At 33.6% G+C, this 20,948-nt stretch overlaps 1 protein-coding gene across 1 annotated transcript in view; it reads left to right on the top strand.

The window, feature by feature from the left end:
- Nucleotides 1–2,315: 2,315 nt before the first annotated feature.
- B4GALNT4 (beta-1,4-N-acetyl-galactosaminyltransferase 4) overlaps nucleotides 2,316–20,948 on the top strand; it is a 1,859,522-nt gene continuing 1,840,889 nt past the window's right edge. Inside the window, exon 1 of the mRNA XM_044082670.1 lies at nucleotides 2,316–2,425. Coding sequence (XP_043938605.1) covers nucleotides 2,423–2,425 — 3 coding nt within the window. The 5' untranslated portion in view covers nucleotides 2,316–2,422. The remainder of the gene's footprint in view (nucleotides 2,426–20,948) is intronic.

Genomic DNA, 20,948 nt, shown 5'->3' with positions numbered 1-20,948 from the left:
ATGGTCTTATTGTACTGGAGTAGTCATACTATATGTTTTGCAGACAGTATATCATTTGAGCTTTCTTCTTTTGTTCAGTTTTAAGGTATACTTATTTAATATTTAACACTGAGCTACACCAATATTCCATACAATGTATAACAAAAATAGAAAGTATTGCCATATGAAAGAAAGGAAAGAGAGAAAAAATGTTAATTGCTGAAATAATATAAATATGTATGTAATGTAGCTGATGCTATTTTTACTGCTGCTTGGAATTTTTATACACTGAGGTTTGGAATGGTTTATATTATGCTATTAAGTAGTGGTCTGCAAAGAAAAATGCAGCATTTACAAACACTTTTTTGTTTTACTAAGATGTGGAAATGTTAGACATTGTTATTTCAGAGGGCCTGTAGGAAGTGGGAGGAATGGTGCACTCCTGATGCTGTTTTATTTCATGAAACATTTTCCATTTACTGTATCTGGTTAAGTATGATTCTCTGAACAGTATTTACTTAACTGGTCTGTAAAGCATAATGCTTATCTCCTCATCATGAAAAAGATTGTCACTCTGAAGAAGAATCGAACCTTACCTAACCTGTAGGTGTTTGCATGGCATCATGCAGTAATCAGATTTTAGGTCTGTAGAGACGTCCACCATGTAGCATTAGAGAATGGGCAAACTGTACATCAACACCCAGATTGGAGAAGGTTATTAATGTACAAGCAATGCCTGCTGAGAAATGAGTCTGCCGCGTCACAGCAGCATATCAAGCTGCCGTGGAGATCGGACTGAAAAAAAAAAAACTAACGGCCATCATTTTTATGCTCGTTAAGCAGCGTTTCTACTGTTTAGCAAGCATAAAACGTAAAACAAAAAAAGAGATTTTGTGTGTGTGTGTGTGTGTGTGTGTGTGTGTGTGTGTGTGTGTGTGTGTGTGTGTGTGTGTGTGTTTGAGTGTGAGACAGAGAGAGAGAGATCGAGAGAGTGAGAGAAACTGAGAGCGATTTTGTGTGACTGAATTTGTGTATGAAAGCAGAGGAGACTGTGTGTGTGAGAGAGATTGAGAGAGAGTGAGAGTGATCTTGTGTGAGTGAATGCGTGTATGAAAACAAAGGAGCCTGTGTGTGTGAGAGAATGAGAGTGAGACCGGTCTTGTGTGACTGAATGCATGTATGAAAGTAGCGGAGACTCTGTTTGTGAGAGACTGAGAAAGAGGGCAAGACTGATCTTGTGTGAGTGAATGTTTGTATGAAAGCAGAGGAGACTGTGTGTGTTAATATATGTATGTGTGTGAAAGCAGAAGAGACCGTGTATGTGTATATGGGGGAGAGAATGGGCTTTGTGTGAAATCGATGTGTTTTACTTGCTTATTATTTTTTTTAAGCACTGTATTATTTTTTATATATGTTTGATGTAAAATGCTTCCTCCAACACCATTAACATATACTACAGCAAGTTTGAAACATTAGGCGGAGGAACTATTTTACATTAAATATATATAAAAAATAATGTAGTACTTAAAAAAAAAAAATAAGCAAGTAAAACAAAACAATTTTACAGACAGCCCATTCTCTAACCACAATAATGCCCTCCAGGGTGTGTGTTAATGTTTAATGAACACCCTTCCCTGGGCGGTCATTATTTGCACATTAACACACATCCTAGAGGGTATTATTGCTTGCTTATCACTATGTGACAGTGCTTCATATGAGCAATGAAAAGCAAATTGATGTGCAAGATTGCATGTGACCCTAACACACATACTGATGGATTCTGATCATTTTATTTATCAGACAGAAACTTGTTGCTCTGCCTTGAAATAAGCAGTTTTTTTTTTGTTTGCTACTGACATTAATTGTGGTAATAATGGTTAAATAAATAATTTACAGGTGCATTGAGATTTCGCTGTGCATCATGTCTCTCTCCTACTATCAGGCATGCACTAAAGAAAGTAGCTTCTGCATGTTCTTCACATTGTGCAGCTGATGACTTATTTTTCTACACTATGTAATTAACAGGTCAAGGAGTAACCTGTTATGTATGATCAGCTTTCTCGGGGGGTTGGAGTGCAGGAGATATAATTTGTAGGAAAAGATAAAAATGTAGTACTGCTAAAGTGGTTGAAAAGTTTTGACTACGCAAGAGAGTCATTGATAATGCAAAGAAATGCATGCATATAAATCATTAAATTGCTTAGTTTTCTGTCAGTGTTGCTCATTTAACAGCAAACTGCTAGCAATTATGAGTATGATGCTTTAAGATGTGCTGTATTGACACAATCCCGTCTTGTTGTATTTATTGATTTTCCTCTGCTTTGTTGCAGATGGAGAAAGGCTGAATGAAGTGACTGATACTGGCAGAAGGGCAGCTGACCCTCATACTTTGCTGAGTCAGAGAAGAACTGATGAATCTAGTGACAGTGCAGAGGATTCACAGATGGTAAATACAAAACAAACAAAAAAATCATTAAAATTCATGTAATGCAATGTAGATATCAAAAATGCATATAAAAGTATAACTGAAAATTCACACATTTTTAAGGACATTTCAGTGTGACATGACTTACAGCTAAGTTTGTATACTTAACTTGTGTTTTGCTTCTTGGTAAAGTAAAAACAGCATTTTTATTGAAACACGTGTTCACATTAAATATATATTTTGGATGTTTTGTCTGTTATTCTTTGTTGGTCCCTGTGATATTACACCTTGGCGTGAATGATCATATTTTGCTTATAGGGAAAGAATCTGAGACATTTAAAAAATATAAGGTGAAAGAGGTCCCTAAGGACTTCCCTTTCTGTATCTCCTCTGGAATATATTGACTGGTTAGCTGTTAAGAATTGTAATTCCTTTTCTGCCATTTACCTTTTCCAGGAAGGAGTTCTTTTGCAAAGTCCCTGCCAGTAATCTGAATTTGCCAAATAATCATTAGTTTACAGTTACTGTGTGTAGCTTTTAGCATTTCCTGGTGAATACTAAAAAAGGTTTTGAACTGTTGCTCAAGTGTGAAGTGGATCGGTTTATTCTGTTCTTGATGTTGAGCTCCCCTGAATATTGCACCTCCAATTAAATTATTGGTGGCACTGTTTCTGTTTAAGCACTGACAGTGATTCAGACTGTTAGGGCTTTTCTGTTTTTCCTTATCACCACACTTGTATGATCATGGAGTTAATATATGGAAGAAAGGAAGTGTAGACGATGGAGGATATCTCCCTTTAAGTGTAAAAATAAAAGAGAGAAAAATATTTTTTGAAGTAGTGACCAGTTTATTTTATCCACTTGAAGTTTCAATGATTCTCAATAAAAGCAGGAAAACACATAAAAGATCTAATTCTTCAATGGTCCAAAACCCGGCTTTAACAGGCCTTATCGAAATAACTTTTCTGAATGATTTTTAACCAGTTGTAAGGATTCAGTAGCTAGTTTCATGAAAAGTCAGGTACCTCATTATTTCTTACATATTCAACTTATTCAAAATTTCCAACAGAACTACCACATGTTTTCAAATGAATTGCTTTCCAAAAGGCATCACTGTCTCACTCTTTCTCTCTCTATTTTATTTTTTTTCATTCACTCTTTCTCCCTCACTCTCTGTATGTTAGATCATAAACAAAATGTGTCAAATATGATTCCAATAAAAAGTTCCGTCCATAAAAAATAACCCAAAATTACAGGGGGATCTTCCTGTACTTTACATACACCCATACCAGTATGTATTCTAACTCTGAGAAAATCAGCCATAAGGAGAGAGAAACGTATTGCTTGTGTTGAAAAATGTATTTGTAAAGCTGCTTGTGTTAATAATGTACTAACAGTGTGCCCTGCTGGACAGAAAAAGAAATATACATGCATTATTGTAACTGTTTAAATGTATATGTTTTAATAGATTGATATGGGATGAGAAGAACTTAATCTCAAATTTTGAAAATGTCCTGAAATTAAAGTATTGGGCCTAGGTTATAAAGATGTTATCTTACAGTTCTCAATGCAACCAGAGACAAAAAGTCTGTACTTGCAAGCTTCTTGCATTGTCATTGTGGTGAAGTAATTGCTACTCTGGAGGGGTGGAGGTATGAATGTGTTTTATGACTTCCAGGAGCTGCAGCAGACATTGGCAATGTTGTGTGTGTGTTTTATTGACACATAGGGGCTAAATCCTGGCAGGTTCTAGCAATGGGGGGGGGGGGGTTACATGGGAACCAGATGTCAGATGACCAGATGTGTGTGATGTCATTCTGTAATCCATCACTAAAAATAATGTTTAATATTAGGTGAGACAAAAGTCTCAGAGCACTCTGTTTTTGTAACCTGACAAAGAAGGATCCCTCACCTACTGCATCTTGCCTTGATCTAGTAAGTAACCAAGGAATAATAATTATTTAGATCAGTCAGGAAAATATAGTGAGATTAGTTAAGTATTCTTTTTCTGTAATTGTGTGAACCTGTCCACCTGTGTTATTTTGATAGTTTCTGTGATTGAAACTCTGGTATTTTTTGTAAATAAATATTTAGTATTTTCACGTTATTTTATTATTTATAATTAAATATATTTCAACTTTTCATTATGTCTGGTCCTTTAGAGAATAGTTTAACCTTTGAGAGTACTTTTATCTATTGGTGACACTGTGGCCATTCCTGAATGCCTGGCTGTTTGGTCAACATTACAATTAGTATGAATATTAATTTCACTCAGTATAATTGTATACCCTTGCAAGAGCCTTAGAGTAGCTAGCTTTGGGATGTCTGTTGGCAGTGTAACTACCTTATAGTCTGGGCAGAAGGGGGCATAGCTAGTAAATCTGTACCAGCCTTTCCCAGGTGTGTGTGTGAAAATCAAATCTGAAAGTGTGTGTGTATGTGTCAGCTACTTGGAGCAGGGACACAAAGCACTGGTTTCACAGAGAGGGTGCTGGAGGACTTGGCTTGGACACTTGGATGAGGGCTTAACTTTATAGCTGTGCCAATGTGGAGCCTTACTGGGGACCTGGGGAGAGACAGAAAGAGAAACCCAGACCATGGAGCTGAATGTGTTCCCTGTGTGCTCTTAAGGTAAATTGTCCTTGATGCAAAGATCTTCATCTGGAAATACTGGGTGTATCAATTTTTTCCAAGTGCCTATATCTCTCCAGTGTCAGTGGTGATTATTTAGGCTCCTTGATTACTGGCCCAGAATGGGGACATCACAACTTGTCTTTCACTTCCCAATTGCCCTAACCACTCTTCTGACTTGTCAGTGTGCATACTATGTTCTTTACTTTTATAATGTTCACAGAGGTTTGGATTAAAAAAATACAGTAGAAGCACTCACAAACCATTTGCTGAGCAAAACACTGTTACATTGAAAAAAGTTTTGGAATCAGCAACAATAAACTTCTTTTCCTCTGGAACTCATATTTATTATAAATACCACTAGCAATCCATTAACCTACAAGAAACATGCTGGAATTCATAGTCAAAAGATATACATGTAATGCATTTGGTAACAGCTTAGGACAGCCTACTGATCACAACTGTCCCTATTCAGGGTCAGCCCAGGAGGAAAGTCTGGTGAAATGACTTGGTCAGAGTCACACAGCACACAAAAGAAGGACAAGGGACTCAAACATGGCACTGCTGGAAGCATCTTATTAAAGTAGTCATACTCATCTGCACTAAATAGCAGACAAACTGTTGCAGCCCAGTACACTGCATTTCACATCCATGTACCTGCCAAAAACAAGTTAAATTTAAAATGTATTCATAGTTAACATTTTAACATTAATGTTTCAGATTTTATGCTCTGTTTTATTTACCCCAAAAAATAAACATACTGTCAGTAGTCAACTAAACAAATGAGTGAAGGATTGTACCCAAAAAACATTGCTCATGTGATGCTTCAGTTCACTTCAATCAAGTCATTCCTTCCTTTATACCATAACTGTTATGTGATGTAGGAACTAAGTGTTTATACTTTCTCAACACCCACAAACCAATATGACTATCTGTAGTAGCCCCTTCTATGGCTGCCTAACATTCAGATGTTAGATTGTGATAAAATGAATGAACAAATACATAAGTAATGACTGTGAAGTATATTCAGCTCATTGTTTTGAGAACCATATGGTGCAACCTACTGTTCCTCCATGCTCTCCCAACATCCTATTTCAAAAATCAAAGACAAAGACCAAAAAAATTAGAAACAGATTTTAAATATTTCTCATATATTCTTAGAAAGTTGCTAGAACTTCAAGTTTTGCATTGGCAAGCATTTTCTGAAGATCAAAAAAGTCTGAAATAGACATGCTTCTTATTATTTAGGGACTGCAATCCAACACAATATTCCAGAAAGCCAAGAATTTTACAAGGAACTGACCAAAATAGTTTTCAACATCTTTGTACAAGACTCTTCAAGGGCAACAATAAAGGGGGAAACAAAGGCTCCAAAAGGGTCATTTTTTTCTTTTGCCTGTTAAGCAGGAAAATGAACTGGAGAAATTGTCCATTTTCAGAGGCAACCCAGGAGCACTGCCTGAGAGAATTTCTCAAAGTCGCACAGTAGACAAATGGATGTTTAAAGATCTGAATCCTGTACTTTTGACTGTGGAAAGCAGATCATTAACAGCTCAGAACCTTAAGTGCCAGAAAGATCATATTAACCTAACAGAAGAACAATATGTATTGCATGGACATGCACTTTCTGAACAATAAGAACTGTGGAACACTAATGAATATCATTATTGACTTGGCTGCAATCCTCAGTGATTTAGAGAAGAAAATTTCTTTCTTTTTTTTTTTTTATTTATTGCCTTAATTTTTATTTTATTTATTTATTTTTTTGCATTTATGGGGGTCCCGCCTAGATCACTTTGTGCTTGATCCAGGCCTGAGGAAAGGAGTTTTAAGTTTAGTGAGTGAGAAGGTTACTTCGAGGGTTAACATTAAGGTTTTGGTAGGGCTATGTAGATTTATAGGAACCTGGGTTAGTGGGAGTTGGAGCACTTGCCTTTTCAAGAAAGTGGCATAGAGCAGGTCTGCTGCAGTCTAATATCATGCGGTCATTTGTAGTAGACCCTGTATTGTGTGCACACGTGTGTGTGTGTGTGTGTGTGTGTGTGTGTGTGTGTGTGTGTGTGTGTGTGTGTGTGTGCACAAATGTATGTATTTGTAGTGTACACTAGAGGATTTATACCCTGGCTTGTGCATGAAAATAGGCCACTTGGATCAGTGTTTTACCCTGGTCAACAAATATATAATTAAATCTAAATGTAAGATACATATCACTTAGACATCACACACTGGATAGTCTCTGTGGTTCAAGTACATTTTATTTACAGAGAAGAAACACAATTTGGAGTTCAACTTAAAACAAAAACAGTATATTTTTATTCAGTATATCTGATTCTTAATTACACTTCAGTGTAAAGTCTGTCAAAGAACTACATCAGTTTCTGCTGGTCCATAGCCTTAGTACTCCAGGTTGAGTTAGAGTGTCTTACAGCTGTCAGTATAGCCACAAACAGGTCTTTGAGATCCCACATTCTGAGAATAGATCCACAAGTAAATGACCGATTGTAAACAACATTAGATTAAACCGTGGTAATGAAACAGAATAACAATTCAAAAGAAAAGGTTTGGATATCTGAATATATTTATATAAAATGTTAAAGGGACAAAATGTCAAAGGAGAGTGAAACACAGGAGGTTGATATTCGTAAGTTGGAGAAGGAAGAAAACAAAATATAATGTAGGGATGAAAAAAGAAAGAAGCTAGCAGTCAGTACTTACAAGTGTTCTGAAATATTCTGAAACTAACAGTTTGCATAGTATTTCTTTGTCTTTGTTTACCCTGTATAACAAATTACTTTTCATTTCAAGATATTGGTATGGAATGGGGCCCTTCTGTTTCTTCAACTCTGGTTATATTTTCTCTGTGTCAAAGGAAAAAACTTCAAAGACCAATACACGTAAGGTTCAGTTAAGGCACTTTAATTTACTTGCAGCAAGGAGACAAAAACATGCAAATACAAGGATTTGTCTAACTACTAACAGGAAGTATGTTCATTCTTATACTATTTTACAAGACATGGCCTTCTAAGCTGACGTAATCAAACACAACTTTCAGTATTGTTCTACAGCAGATGTTACTTCAGATTTTCTGCTGACATGACTAGATTTGTGAGAAACTTTTCAGTAAAACAACCTGGCCTCGGTGACCATTAATCTGTTTACAAGCATCTATTGTACAGTGTTACTTTTCAAGGTACTTTTCTAATACAGATACAAGCAAATGCTGATTGCAGTTCATATTTTCAAGCAGGCTTTGTACTAATTATCTGTAACTTCTACAGCTGTGTATTTTCTCATGGCACAGCGGAACTTCTTGTCTAAGTTTCATACAAGTAGTATTGTTCTATTCATTATTTTCCTAATACAAGCAGAAATCACCTGCTTCTCAGTAAATTTCCAAGGCACAAGCAAGATTTTAGCTAACAGTACAAGGTCAGAAAGCAACTGCAGTTTGTACAGATTTATGCAGTATGAAATAGAATAAATGTGTTAACCCTAAGCTCTAAATGCACTAAGCATATTGCTAATACACACATTAATACATATTTTTCTAACATTTCCCCCCTATTAATACTTTTATTCTACTTTCAAAATAAGCATAAACAGTTTGTTTTTTTCTCCTAACCTCTTCCACTCAGGATTTGCAGTTAAGAGAGTCATTCAGTTTAAACTTATGAAAGCATTTTATTCTTTTAACAGTTCTTCAAACTCAGTACTTTGATATAAGGTTTCAGAAACTGACATGTCTATAAGGTCTTTAATCAGTCTTTTCATGCAGGGGATACCACAACAAACACATACTCCCAGTAGGGGTATACCTACACAAATGGCAATCAGGATGCTCATTAGGATGGTACCCCACCCCCCAAACCATTTCTGGAAAAAGTCCATCAGTGGGTTTGGGCCTGGTTTGGTCATGGCCGACACTTGCTGAATTACCTCAAGATGATTGTCTGTTTCGTGTTTATGGTCAGGAATATACGAACAGCATTCTTCTTGTATTAAAGCGCATGTACCACCTCTCGCCGCTAGGGTGAAGTCGAGAGCCATGTGGTTTTGGAGCACTACAGTTCTCATAGCATTCAGTTCATCAGTCACCAATTCGAGAGCAGAAAAAGTTGCGTTGCTCATTACTTCGAGAAGTTTTGACAGTTTTCTCAGCTCCCAGATCGATTTCACTGCTCCATATGCTGGTAATATGCCTGCCCACGATAAAACTCTATCACTCAAGTCCATGTGTGTCAGTCCTTTACCTAGAGAGTGATGGTCTTTCCAACCTGCATCGATTTGTCCCACTGGATTTACAGGTTTCTTGACGACTTCTCGGACATTATGAATTTTCCCATGAGGCAAAACTGCAGTGTGTCATATGGCCAGAACCAGATAACCCAAAAAACAACTGCCGGACCAATTCTCAGGTAACCATTTGTATGCCTTTCTGCCACACACAAAATAACAATCCTCTACTTTAGTAGTAACCTTGCTATGAATGTACACTCGCCCAGCATGAAACATTTTTCAATTATAGATAGCTGTTTATAAAGAACAGAATTATGTTTTACTTCATCAAGTGTTTTGTGCATCAATCTAAGAAATGAATCATAGTTTGTATTACAATAAAGATCTACTTTGTTACCTTTAGTGTAACATCTATAAGGAACAGTCACATTGCAATTGCTCCAACCCACCTGAACAGTATCATTTTTATAAAAACACACAGTTCCCTTTTGTGGAACAGACAAGTGCAATGCTATTTTATCTTGTGCTGTAATGGTTGAGTTATCATAAATCAAGTTCTTCCAGGTCTAGACCCCTAGGGGGACTGTAGTCATTAATAACCCCCCCGTATGCTGTCAGCAAAGCTGTGCAAATCCAGCAATTCGAAACATTGAAAGTCTCAGCATACACATATTTAATTGCCTGGTAAGTGTTAAAGTTTGGATGCCAGTTTATGAGTAACGCTTCACGTTTATTCAGTTCAGTCTGTGTGGCTGGGAAAAGAAAAGGCCACAACAAAAAGATTATTGTCACTAATACAGTTAACAGGATGATTATGCAATACTTCTAAGGAAAGGGTTGTTCTGCATTCCTGTTTCTTCTGGACTCTATCATTTTTGCTCTTGGCATGTAACAAAATTTTTGTCCAGTTCAAAGTTTTTAACTAATTTACAGTGCGTCAAGTGGATCCAGGAGGCACACTCCGCAATTTTGACTGCAGTGGGTGTTGACAAAAGCACTTCATATGGACGCTCCAGGGGGCACTGCCACTTCTGATGGTCTGGTTCGTTCTTTATCTGAAACAGAATTTAACTGCAACAAATGTTTAGAATTTAACAAATTACACATATACTCTGCTAATGTACTGTCAGCTTCCTGGTCTGCGGGCATGAGAGATTTCCACTGAGGTATATAGTAAGCCCTTCCAAAGAGCTTTTCAAAAGGAGTCAATCCTTTTGCATTCGGAACAGTTCTCATGCTCAACAGTGCCAGGGGCAGACAGTACACCCAGTTTCTCTGTGTTTCTGTCATTAATTTTCTTAGCTTGCTCTTTAAAATCCCATTATGCCTCTCTACTAGCCCTGCTGATTGCGGGTGATACGCACAATGATTATTTCGAGAAATACAAAAATGTTTACTTAACTGCTGTATGGTCTGATTCAAGAAATGTGTGCCGTTGTCACTGTAAATCCTTTCTGGAATGCTGAATCTAGGGATGATTTCTCTAACAAGAACTTTGGCCACAGTCATAGCGTCTGGATTTTTAGTCGGAAAGGCTTCCACCCATCTTTAAAACATATCTACAATGACAAGACAATACTTCTTATTTTCACATTTATTCAACTCTATGAAATCCATACAGATAGTATGAAATGTATACGGTGGTGTAGGGAAACTCCCTTGCTTGGGCTTTAATGCCCCTTGTGCATGATGTTTATTACAAATGTGGCATAACGAACAAAATTTTTTAGAGTAGTTTGTAAATCCGTACGTCGTGAACACTTGGTTCACCAGCTGTACCATGCCCCTTGTTGAGACATGGCACTGCCCATGGCTCAACAAAGCTGCATATCTAAACAAATTAGATGGCAATATTGGTTTCCCTTCTTTAGAGATGTACAGCCCCTTTTCGAGAATTGCTCCTCGTTTTACCCATCTTTGTTTTTCAGTTTGCATAGTAAGTGTTTGCATTGTCTTTAACATTTCTAAGTCTAAAATCTCAGAGGGTTGTAGTTCCTCATTCAAAAGAAATACTTCTGAAGCTGCTTGCATTGCAGCTGTATCAGCTCTCGTATTACCTTTTGCAATCCTGTCCTGTTGCTTGGTATGAGCTGTGCATTTGCAAATAGCTAATTTCTGAGGTAATTGAATAGATTCTAAAAGATCTAAAATAAACTGTGCATGATTGATTGGTTTGCAAGTAGATGTTATCATTCCTCGATTTTTCCTCGGCAGCATCCAAGGGAACATCCATAAGATCTTTTCTAGGCAGTGTCTTTTGCTCAATCACCTGCAGGCAGCTGTGTGGTGTGCCATCTGCGGGGGTTGGGAGCAAGGTAGAAGGGTTCAAAGTCGTACATCGTTCAATTGTCATATGAGGTTGGCTCAACAGTATAGTCATACAGGAAAGATGCCTAGCAGGGGAAAGATATGCTACCTTTTCTTGTAGTAAAATAATCACGACTGCATGAGGCACTCTCAATGTGAAAGGGTGGAACAACACTACTGAGGCCGAAGCCTGTACTGCCATTGCAGCTGCAACTACTGCTTGTACACAGTGAGGTAAAGACTGTGCCACTGGGTCCAGTTGTGATGAATAATAAGCAATAGAGCTTTGCTTGTCCCCATGCTGCTGTGTTAACACTGATGTCATATAAACTTGCTTACAATCTACAGTTTGGAAAAAACATTTATGATAGTTTGGTAATCCCAAAACTAATGAGGATGCTATTAACTGTTTCAATTTGCAGAAAGCAGATTCTGCTTCTGGTGTCCATTGTAATAAATACTGTGCTGCCATAGGCTTTTTATAAATCAGGTTAGTCAACGGTGCAGATTCCAAGGCATAGTTTGGAATCCAACTCCGACAAAAATTAGTCGTACCCAGGAAGGACATCATTTCCTTCTTGGTAGTGGTGCTTGTAAAATCGCTATTTTTCTGTCCTCATCTAATGTCTTACCTTCCTTGGGTATTACATATCCTAGGTATTTAACTTGTTTTTTTCCAAAGCTGCAGTTTATTTTTGTTTAATTTATGTCCTTCAGTGGCTAAAAATTGTAATAGCGCTATGGTGTCCTCTTTACAATCTTACTGGGTGGGGGACGCCAGCAGGATATCGTCAACATAAAGCAAAATCTGACTACCTGTTGGTGGGGTATGAAAAATTATATCAAGTTTCTTACTTGCTGCTTGCTGTGGGATTTGAAGTCTTCTTAAGACACTCAGTCTTGCTGGCTGGAATCAAAGTCTGGTTATAGTTGCATTCACAGTCTGTTGCATACAGAAACTTGCAGAATATACACTGATGAGAGAATATACTTTGCAGTATCAATTTTAGAGGAATAACAAATAACTTTTTATAATAAACCAAACGGACTAACGTTGCAGCTTAAAGTACTGTTCCAGGGGCGTGGCCAAGGATGAACACAGGATAGCAGCAGATTTCTTCAGCTCCACCAATTTCATTACATTGACAGGAATTAATTACTTAAAAAAATAATTTTTGAAGTAATTTTCTTTCTAAATATGTTTGTTTTATATAGTTCTTGAACTATATCTAAAAAAGAAAGGAAATCTTAATAATATTCCTGTCAGAAATTACTTTGGAAATTTTCCTGTCAGTTTATCAGTCTGAAATGAGTTCCAGTAAGACAAATTCTCAAGACTCCAGCATCAAGAAAGAACTTCAGTCTCTGATAATTATAGTCCAGTAACTTACTGCTAAGATGGATAAAATGGATACTAAAATAGACACTTTCATAGAAAAAACTACAAAACAAATAGACTTGTTACATATGGACCTGCAACAACAGAAGATCCAGATGACAGGCATAGAAGAACCTGTGAATGACATGGAAAATAGAATACAAGAAGAGGAAATCAACATTGAGTTTCTGCTGAAACAAAATACACATTTACAAACAAAGCTGGATGACCTGGAAAATAGATCTAGGTGCAATAACATTAGGATTTTTGGACTGCCAGAAAATATTGAAGGTAACAATATTACTTCTTTTTTAACAACATGGCTCCCTAAAACTTTAGATTTACCAGAAGCATTCTCTTTTGGTATCGAAAGAGCACATAGATCTATAGCTAATACTAACTCAAACAAAAACTATCCTAGATCAGTTATAGTTAGATTTCTATCATCTTAAATCTGCTTGGGCTAAAGCTCCTGTTAAGATTAATGAAACAACTGTGCATTTTGACAATGACTATTCTTCCATGGTATTAGCTAAAAGAAAAGTTTTTCTGCCACTAATAAGGGAGCTTAAAAAAGCACAGTTTAAAACATACCTTCTGTTTCCTGCCAAGCTTAAAATCTTCCTTCCTGATGGTCCTAAAATTTTCGATGACTTAGACTCTGCTTTACTGTTTATCAAAAAAAATAAGATTTTGGAAAAAATAGAAATGGAATGGGCTAGTCCTTCGTTAAAGAGACTGGCAACTGAAACTTCGTGGAAGACTTCAGAGAAGAAGAGACTAAAAACAAATGATTTGTACTATGTTTTTTTTCTCTCTCATCATTTTATTTTATTATTAATCTTTTTAAATATAGTTCCTGCATTTCCAAGAAGCAACAAATATTTTGAAAACGATTTAATCAAAGTTATTCTCTGTGTGCAAAGAAATGTTTTGTTTCATAACTAGTCAAAATATCTGGAGATTTAATGGCAAGCTGTGATTTAACTTGTTTCTCTTTCTGAAGAGGAAAAATAAGGTCAGTAATTTGATATATTTTTTTTCCTTTAAAAGTTTATATGTTCTTCAAATGCTATTCCTAATTATACTTTCTTGATTACACTGCTTATGCTTGTTTGTAAATAATCTGTCATGCTTTAACTAATAATAATTAGAACTAAATAATAGTAAATAATATGTTTTATTTTAACTCTATTAATATAAACAGTAAGTAACATTCTATTGTATATACTTCTTATAGCTTTCTCTTACATTTTTTTTTATTTCTGCCTTACACCCTTTTACTTTCTACTCTCTTTTCTTTTCTTTATTAATATATAGAAATGCTTTTGATCATATAGACACAGTAAATAATAAGATTTGCATAGGAGTTGAGTTGGGACAAAAATGTTGAGTTTTGTTACTTATTAATAATTTTGGGCTTGATTTCACTTACATAGAGTCTGTAATAACCTGTAGAATGCATTGTGAAGGTTTTGTCATGTTTAGATGCATTTACACTGCTAAATGAATGTTTGTCACTAGTTTTAATAAGTTTCCCGCCAAAATGTTAAGAGAGACAATCTGGGATGTGGGCTGTCTCATGCACAGTGTCCATGAGCTACTTCAAATGCTTTAACTCTCAGAATTCTCACAGAGAAGCTGAAAGCAGCTGGTCTCACCTTTGACCTAGATATCACACTGACACATCACAGATACAGGAATAGCAGATTAATAATATGTATTAAAAACCTATGTCCCAAACATATACATTACTATAACTCATTTAATTCATCTGATTGACAAGCATAAATAATTTTATAACTCTATACTGGAAGAAATTGTCATGTGATATATTTTAAAGCAGTAGTATAGCATGTTTGTAAAATCTGGTTACTAAAATGTGTTTGCTGTGCATTATTTTGTATAAAGCAGACAGATTTATTGAAGGGACAGCAATGTAAGATGGTGCTCAGTAAAGATACAACTCAGTGAGATCAGATATATATATATATATATATATATATATATATATATATATATATATATATGTGTGTATGTGTGTGTGTGTATGTGTGTGTGTGTGTGTGTGTGTGTGTGTGTGTGTGTGTGTGTGTGTGTGTGTGTGTGTGTGTGTATGCATGTGTATATATATATATATATATATATATGTATATATATATATATATATATATATATATATATATATATATATATATATGTGTGTGTGTATGTATATATATATATATATATATATATATATATGTGTGTGTGTGTGTGTGTGTATGTAGATATGTATATAAATGTTTCTGAGAATCTGCTTAACTATGAAGTATGATTTATAACAATTTCTATGAATACAATATTTTATTCTATTGGCAATAATGAGTTTGAGTAAATGCTCATATACAAGCAATTCAAGGTTTTTTTTGGAAGCTGTTAACTGTATTTACATGACAGAAATTATATACATCCTAATATATGTAATGTCTGAATCATATTAGCCAAAGTTTTTGATTTAAATGAATGTTAGAACCTATTTTTCTCTCCTCTTGATTTCTAACATCAAGATTATTTGAATGCTATTTGAATACAAGTGTTTTATATTACATGGATGTATATAGTAGTATGAACAGTTTAAAAAAAAAAAAAAAAAGGTTTATTTTAGTTTATATGATGCTGTTTTACCAAATGTGTAGTCTTGTCTTGCTAGATAATTGAATTGAAAACTGTTAACTTCAGTTAAATATAACTAGTATTAAATTGATAAAGTGGTAGCTGACGTACTGCTGCTTAGGGTACGGGGTTAACTTGAGTGGTAAATACTACTCTAAGTTGGAGTTTACAACTCCAGGCTGGATGCAAGGTTTAATCCTTACATTATTTTCACTTGTTCATTGTTATTTGTATATAGTTTTGACATCCACAATATATTTTGTACATTCATTGTCACTACAAACAAAATTGAATCCTATACAAATCCCATAAGAGATTCAATAAATACAGCTATATTTAAAGGTACACCTAAAGGAGGAGATGTAACATTACTTATCTTGTTATTTGTTATTTTGATCATAAGATTCTTAAGTTTTAAAAATGCCAAATGACATCTTTAAAAGGAATTTCTTTAAACATTAATGGATTGAATAATCCATGTAAAAGGGCAAGCCTAATAAGATACATTAATTTACATAAGGCCAACTTAGTCTTCCTACAAGAAACCCATCTCTTGAAAAAAAGATATTGATAAACTAGCCACAAACAAATATACAGTATTGGTTAGTTCAGAGCACACTCAGAAAAAAAGAGGAGTGGCTATTTTATGGAATAAAAGTATGCCCATTCCTAAAACCATTAAGTCTTATCAGGATGACAAAGGAATGTTTTGTATGGTCACAATACAAATTAATGGGAAGGCTTACACTTTAATTAATGTATATTGGATACCTGGAATTGGTATTAATACAGTGAAACATCATCTTGATAAGATCATATCATTCTCTATAGGAGATATTATTTTAGCTGGTGACTTTAATTGTATACTACATGAAAGTGATACTACCACTATAGGAAAGAGAAGAATTACATCTAATGCAAAACATTTAAAGGATTTTGCTAATTCTTATCATTTGAATGATATTAATAATCAGATAGATTCAAAATCATTACCATACACCTTTTTTCTAACAGATACAAAACTTATTCAAAAATAGATAGGGTCTTTATTTCTAACCAGATGGTAACAGATTTAATTAATTCCAAAATAATTTCATGTCCTATATCTGATCATAATTCAATTGTTTTTGAATTCATGATAAAAAATACTCATAATGTTCAGATCAAAAGGATACCAGCATACTTAACTCAACTAAAAGACTATAAAGAATATATACTTTCAGAAGTAAAACATTTTTAGACATAAATAACACTCCTGAAGTCTCCATTGTTTATGTTTGGGATGCCTTAAAATCATATCTATATGGACAAAGTATCAGATGGTATAATAATAAAAGGAAATCTTGGGATAAGGAATTGTTAGATATTCAAAGTAAATTAGACTCTTATAAACATAATAATAAAGAAAATATTATGGACAAGAAAGTTATTGAAGAAATAAACAAACTAAATGAGAAATACAAAAAATGTTAACTCATAAAGTTAAAATAACTTTAGAGAATACAAGTTTTGTCTTATTCAATAAGCCCCAAATACTTACATAGACTTAAAAATAAAACAAAAGGTTGAATAAACAAAACCATATCAAAGAAATCTTTTCTCTAAGGAAAAAGAAGAATATTTCTAGTATACCAGAAATACTAGATGAATTTAGAAATCACTTTCACAAAATTAACCATAATAATATTAACATGGAACGTAAAGATAAAATAAAGGAGTTTATAACCACAAATATGAATAAAAAGCTTAATAAACAACAGATTAAACTATTGGACAAGAGTATTTCATATACAGAAGTTATTACACAAATAAATAAGCTTAAATCAAACAAAGCACCGGGTAATGATGGTATTTTACCAGAGATATATAAAATCCTTTCTAAAAATATATATTCATTAATACATAAGGTTTTTATTTTGGCCCAAACTGAGTTAATAACCCCCCCCCATCTTGGCAATATACATTTATTTTGCCAATTTTAAAACCTAATAAAGATCCAACTAGATGTTCTTCATATCGGCCCATCTCATTACTTAATGTTGATTATAAAATGTTTATGAATATCTTTGCTGATAGATTGAAGACAATCATTCCCGGCATTATAGATATAGATCAGACAGGCTTCATTGTAAATAGAAATACTTTTGATAATATAAGAAAAACTTTAACATTAATAGATTTTGCAAATAGGAAAAAGAAAGATTTAACACTTATTAGTCTTGATATAAGTTCAGCATTTGATTCAGTAAGTTGGGACTATCTGTTTACCTTAATGAAGTGCACAAACTTCTCGGATGCATTTGTAAATCTAATTGAACATTTATACAAAGGAATGTTGGCTTATATTAAGGTAGGAACATAGGTTTCACAAAAAATACCCATTCTTAAAGGTACAAAACAAGGATGTCCACTTTCTCCACTATTATTCACTTTAGTAATGGAGCCTTGGGCTAATTTGATCAGAAACAGTACTGACATAGAGGGTTTTGAAATAGATGAAAATACAACATCCAAAATTCAACTTTTTGCAGATGATGTTCTAATTACATCAGCAGGATCTAATTCTTCTATACAGTCTCTATTCGACAACATGATGAATTTTAAAAGTATTTCTGGTTTAATATTCAATGAAGAAAAACAAAAATACTACCTATATATAGACGAAAAATATTCTCATTAGTGATTTTACTAAATATGTACCCAATTCAGGTCAGATAACTTATTTAGGTATAATACTATCTAAAGATATTAAATCTATTATATATAATAATTATAATACCTGTTTTCTTAATATACAAAATCTTTTTAATACCTGGAATAATATGTTTTTTACTATGGAGGAGAAACTTACAATTATTAAAATGATAATATTCCCCAAGATTTTATACTTAATACAATCAATAATACTTCCACCTACAAAAATAATTATCAAGAAACTGAACACACTAATGTTAAATTTCTTATGGGCACCTAATAGACCTAGGATTGCATTAAAGAAACATACTAATAGCTGGTCTTAAGAGGGTATTTCTTTTCCAGACTTTAATTTATATACTATCTCTTCTATTGTAAAAGTTATTACTTTATTAATAGATCAGTCATATGTCACAAAATGGAAAGATTATTGGGAGCTAATTAGTATACACTTCATGAAAATCTCCTTAACACATAAAAATATGATTGTAAATAACTCCATGTTATGGTTACTAAAGGAATTTTGTATTTCACCTATTACACCTAAACATATGGTTTGTTACCCATTAAATATTATTATTAGTTATCGTAACTTTATATTCATGCACCCTAAGTATAGGGAATGGAATTTTATTGTATTTCCTATAATGTATACTCAGGGTATGCTTTTGTCATCTACTTCTGAAGGAACTCATTTAGCTATAGATAATGATCTAAAGTACTGGTATCAGTTGATATCTGATAATAAAGTTAAAAATCTAGATTTCTTAAAACAAGAATTTGATCTAAGAGAAACTTGCTGGTTAGAGGTTCAGACCTTTAGACAACATCTCATTAATAAAATAGATTTAATGTCTATAACTGTTAAAGAATCTATTCCAACACTGATTGATTACTTGATATTAAATTTACAACATAAAGTTTCTGATAAAGGTAAACTTTCATACATACATAAAGTTATCAGACAAGAAACTTTTACAGTGTAGATTCATACTGGAATTATTTCACTTCTATTAATGGGGACCCACCAAATCAACAAGATAAACAATATATATTGGAATCTGCTTATAGAACTATGTCTTCCATTGTCTGGAGACTTTATACATGGAAATTTTACATAGATCTTTTATACACCTTTGATGATGAGTAAAATAAATAATAAAGATAATCTATGTAAGAGATGTAATGTAGAAATTAATGCTGACTGGGCTCATATGTTTTATGACTGTATAAAATTGAAAGAATACTGGAAGTCAATTAATGAATTTTTGCAGGCTCTTTTACAGATAATTTTATTATTTCTAAATCTCTTATATTATTCAACACACCTGTACCTCAAAGTGTTAAAAAGGTTAAGCTTCCCTTGTTATGGTCTATTCTAGCAGTGGCTAGGAAAATAATAACTAGAAATTGGATTTCAGATACACCTCCTTCGTTCAATGAATTTAAAAATGTTATGAATATAGTGTGCCATATGGAAATAAACACAATTAGGACTAGAACAAATAGAAAAGCATCTTATTTTATTGTATGGGATAATTTACAAAATTTGTTAAAAAAATTTTCATTTCAATAGCATGGTATTTTAGTTTAATTAATTGATCTGATTGTAGTGGATGTCTTTGTAAATACTTTAGTTGTTTTGTTGAATATTATAATAATACCTATTTTTAATTACTTGTATAAAATTGTTATGATATTTCTCTTATATGTTAAAACAATAAACCTGTTTTGAAAGAAGAAAAAAAAAAAAAAAAAAAAAAGTACTGTTCCACTTTACTTCTCATATAGTACAGATGATGTGAGAGATATAACATTTACCTCAGGACAGCAAATGTGTCCCTACCATACCCCTAACATAACTGGATTTAATACAGACTTATATATATTTTAGTTAAACACACACCCTCTTGGTTTTGGAAAGATACTGCCTTGATGACGCAAACACTGACACATCTGTTCTTGTGCAAATGCTGATAAGTAAACTGTCTTCAAGGAAACACCTTGTGGATTAGAAAAACATATTCTTAAACTTTCTTAGAATTACATGTCCTGTTGTCAGTTCTTTAAAGAAAGCAAATTACATCCTTGTCATGTCTGTAAGAAGTCAGCTTTCTTGATGTGTGTGTAATACACTCATAAGTAAGTTCCTTATTTTTTTAAGCCACAGTCATTTAGTATGGTTGCTGAGCACATATTACTAAACTCTGTTTCTGTATTTAAGCAAGCTTTTTCTTTCAGCATATTTACAACAGAATTAATTTCAGCCTTATATTCATAATATCTAACAATTCCCTCTGTTTTTAAACATACTCAAAACATTTTATACTGATATGTATTTTTATCACATTATATAGAAAACACAAGAAACAAACCTTTAGTCTTATTTTGATACAACAAATCAGAATGCAATTTTACAGTTAATACAATGATATTAAAGTATTACTACCAAACTGAATGTATTTAACAACTTTTTCTTTTGCAAATTATTCTGTGAAATTATTTTATCAGTTATGAGCTGTGTCTGCTTTAGTTTAACTTGATTAATTTATTCTTTTCCAATTACAGAATTTAATTTATGACTTAGAACTGTTTTATTAACTCTTTGCAACTGCTGAATTAACTATAAGAGATAATAACCAT

This window comes from Protopterus annectens, chromosome 9.part0, assembly GCF_019279795.1.
Source record: "Protopterus annectens isolate FY-2018-M chromosome 9.part0, PAN1.0, whole genome shotgun sequence".
Taxonomy (NCBI): Eukaryota; Metazoa; Chordata; order Ceratodontiformes; family Protopteridae; genus Protopterus; species Protopterus annectens.
The sequence above is the reverse complement of the archived record's forward strand: the minus strand, read 5'-3'. Positions and strand labels throughout refer to the sequence as shown.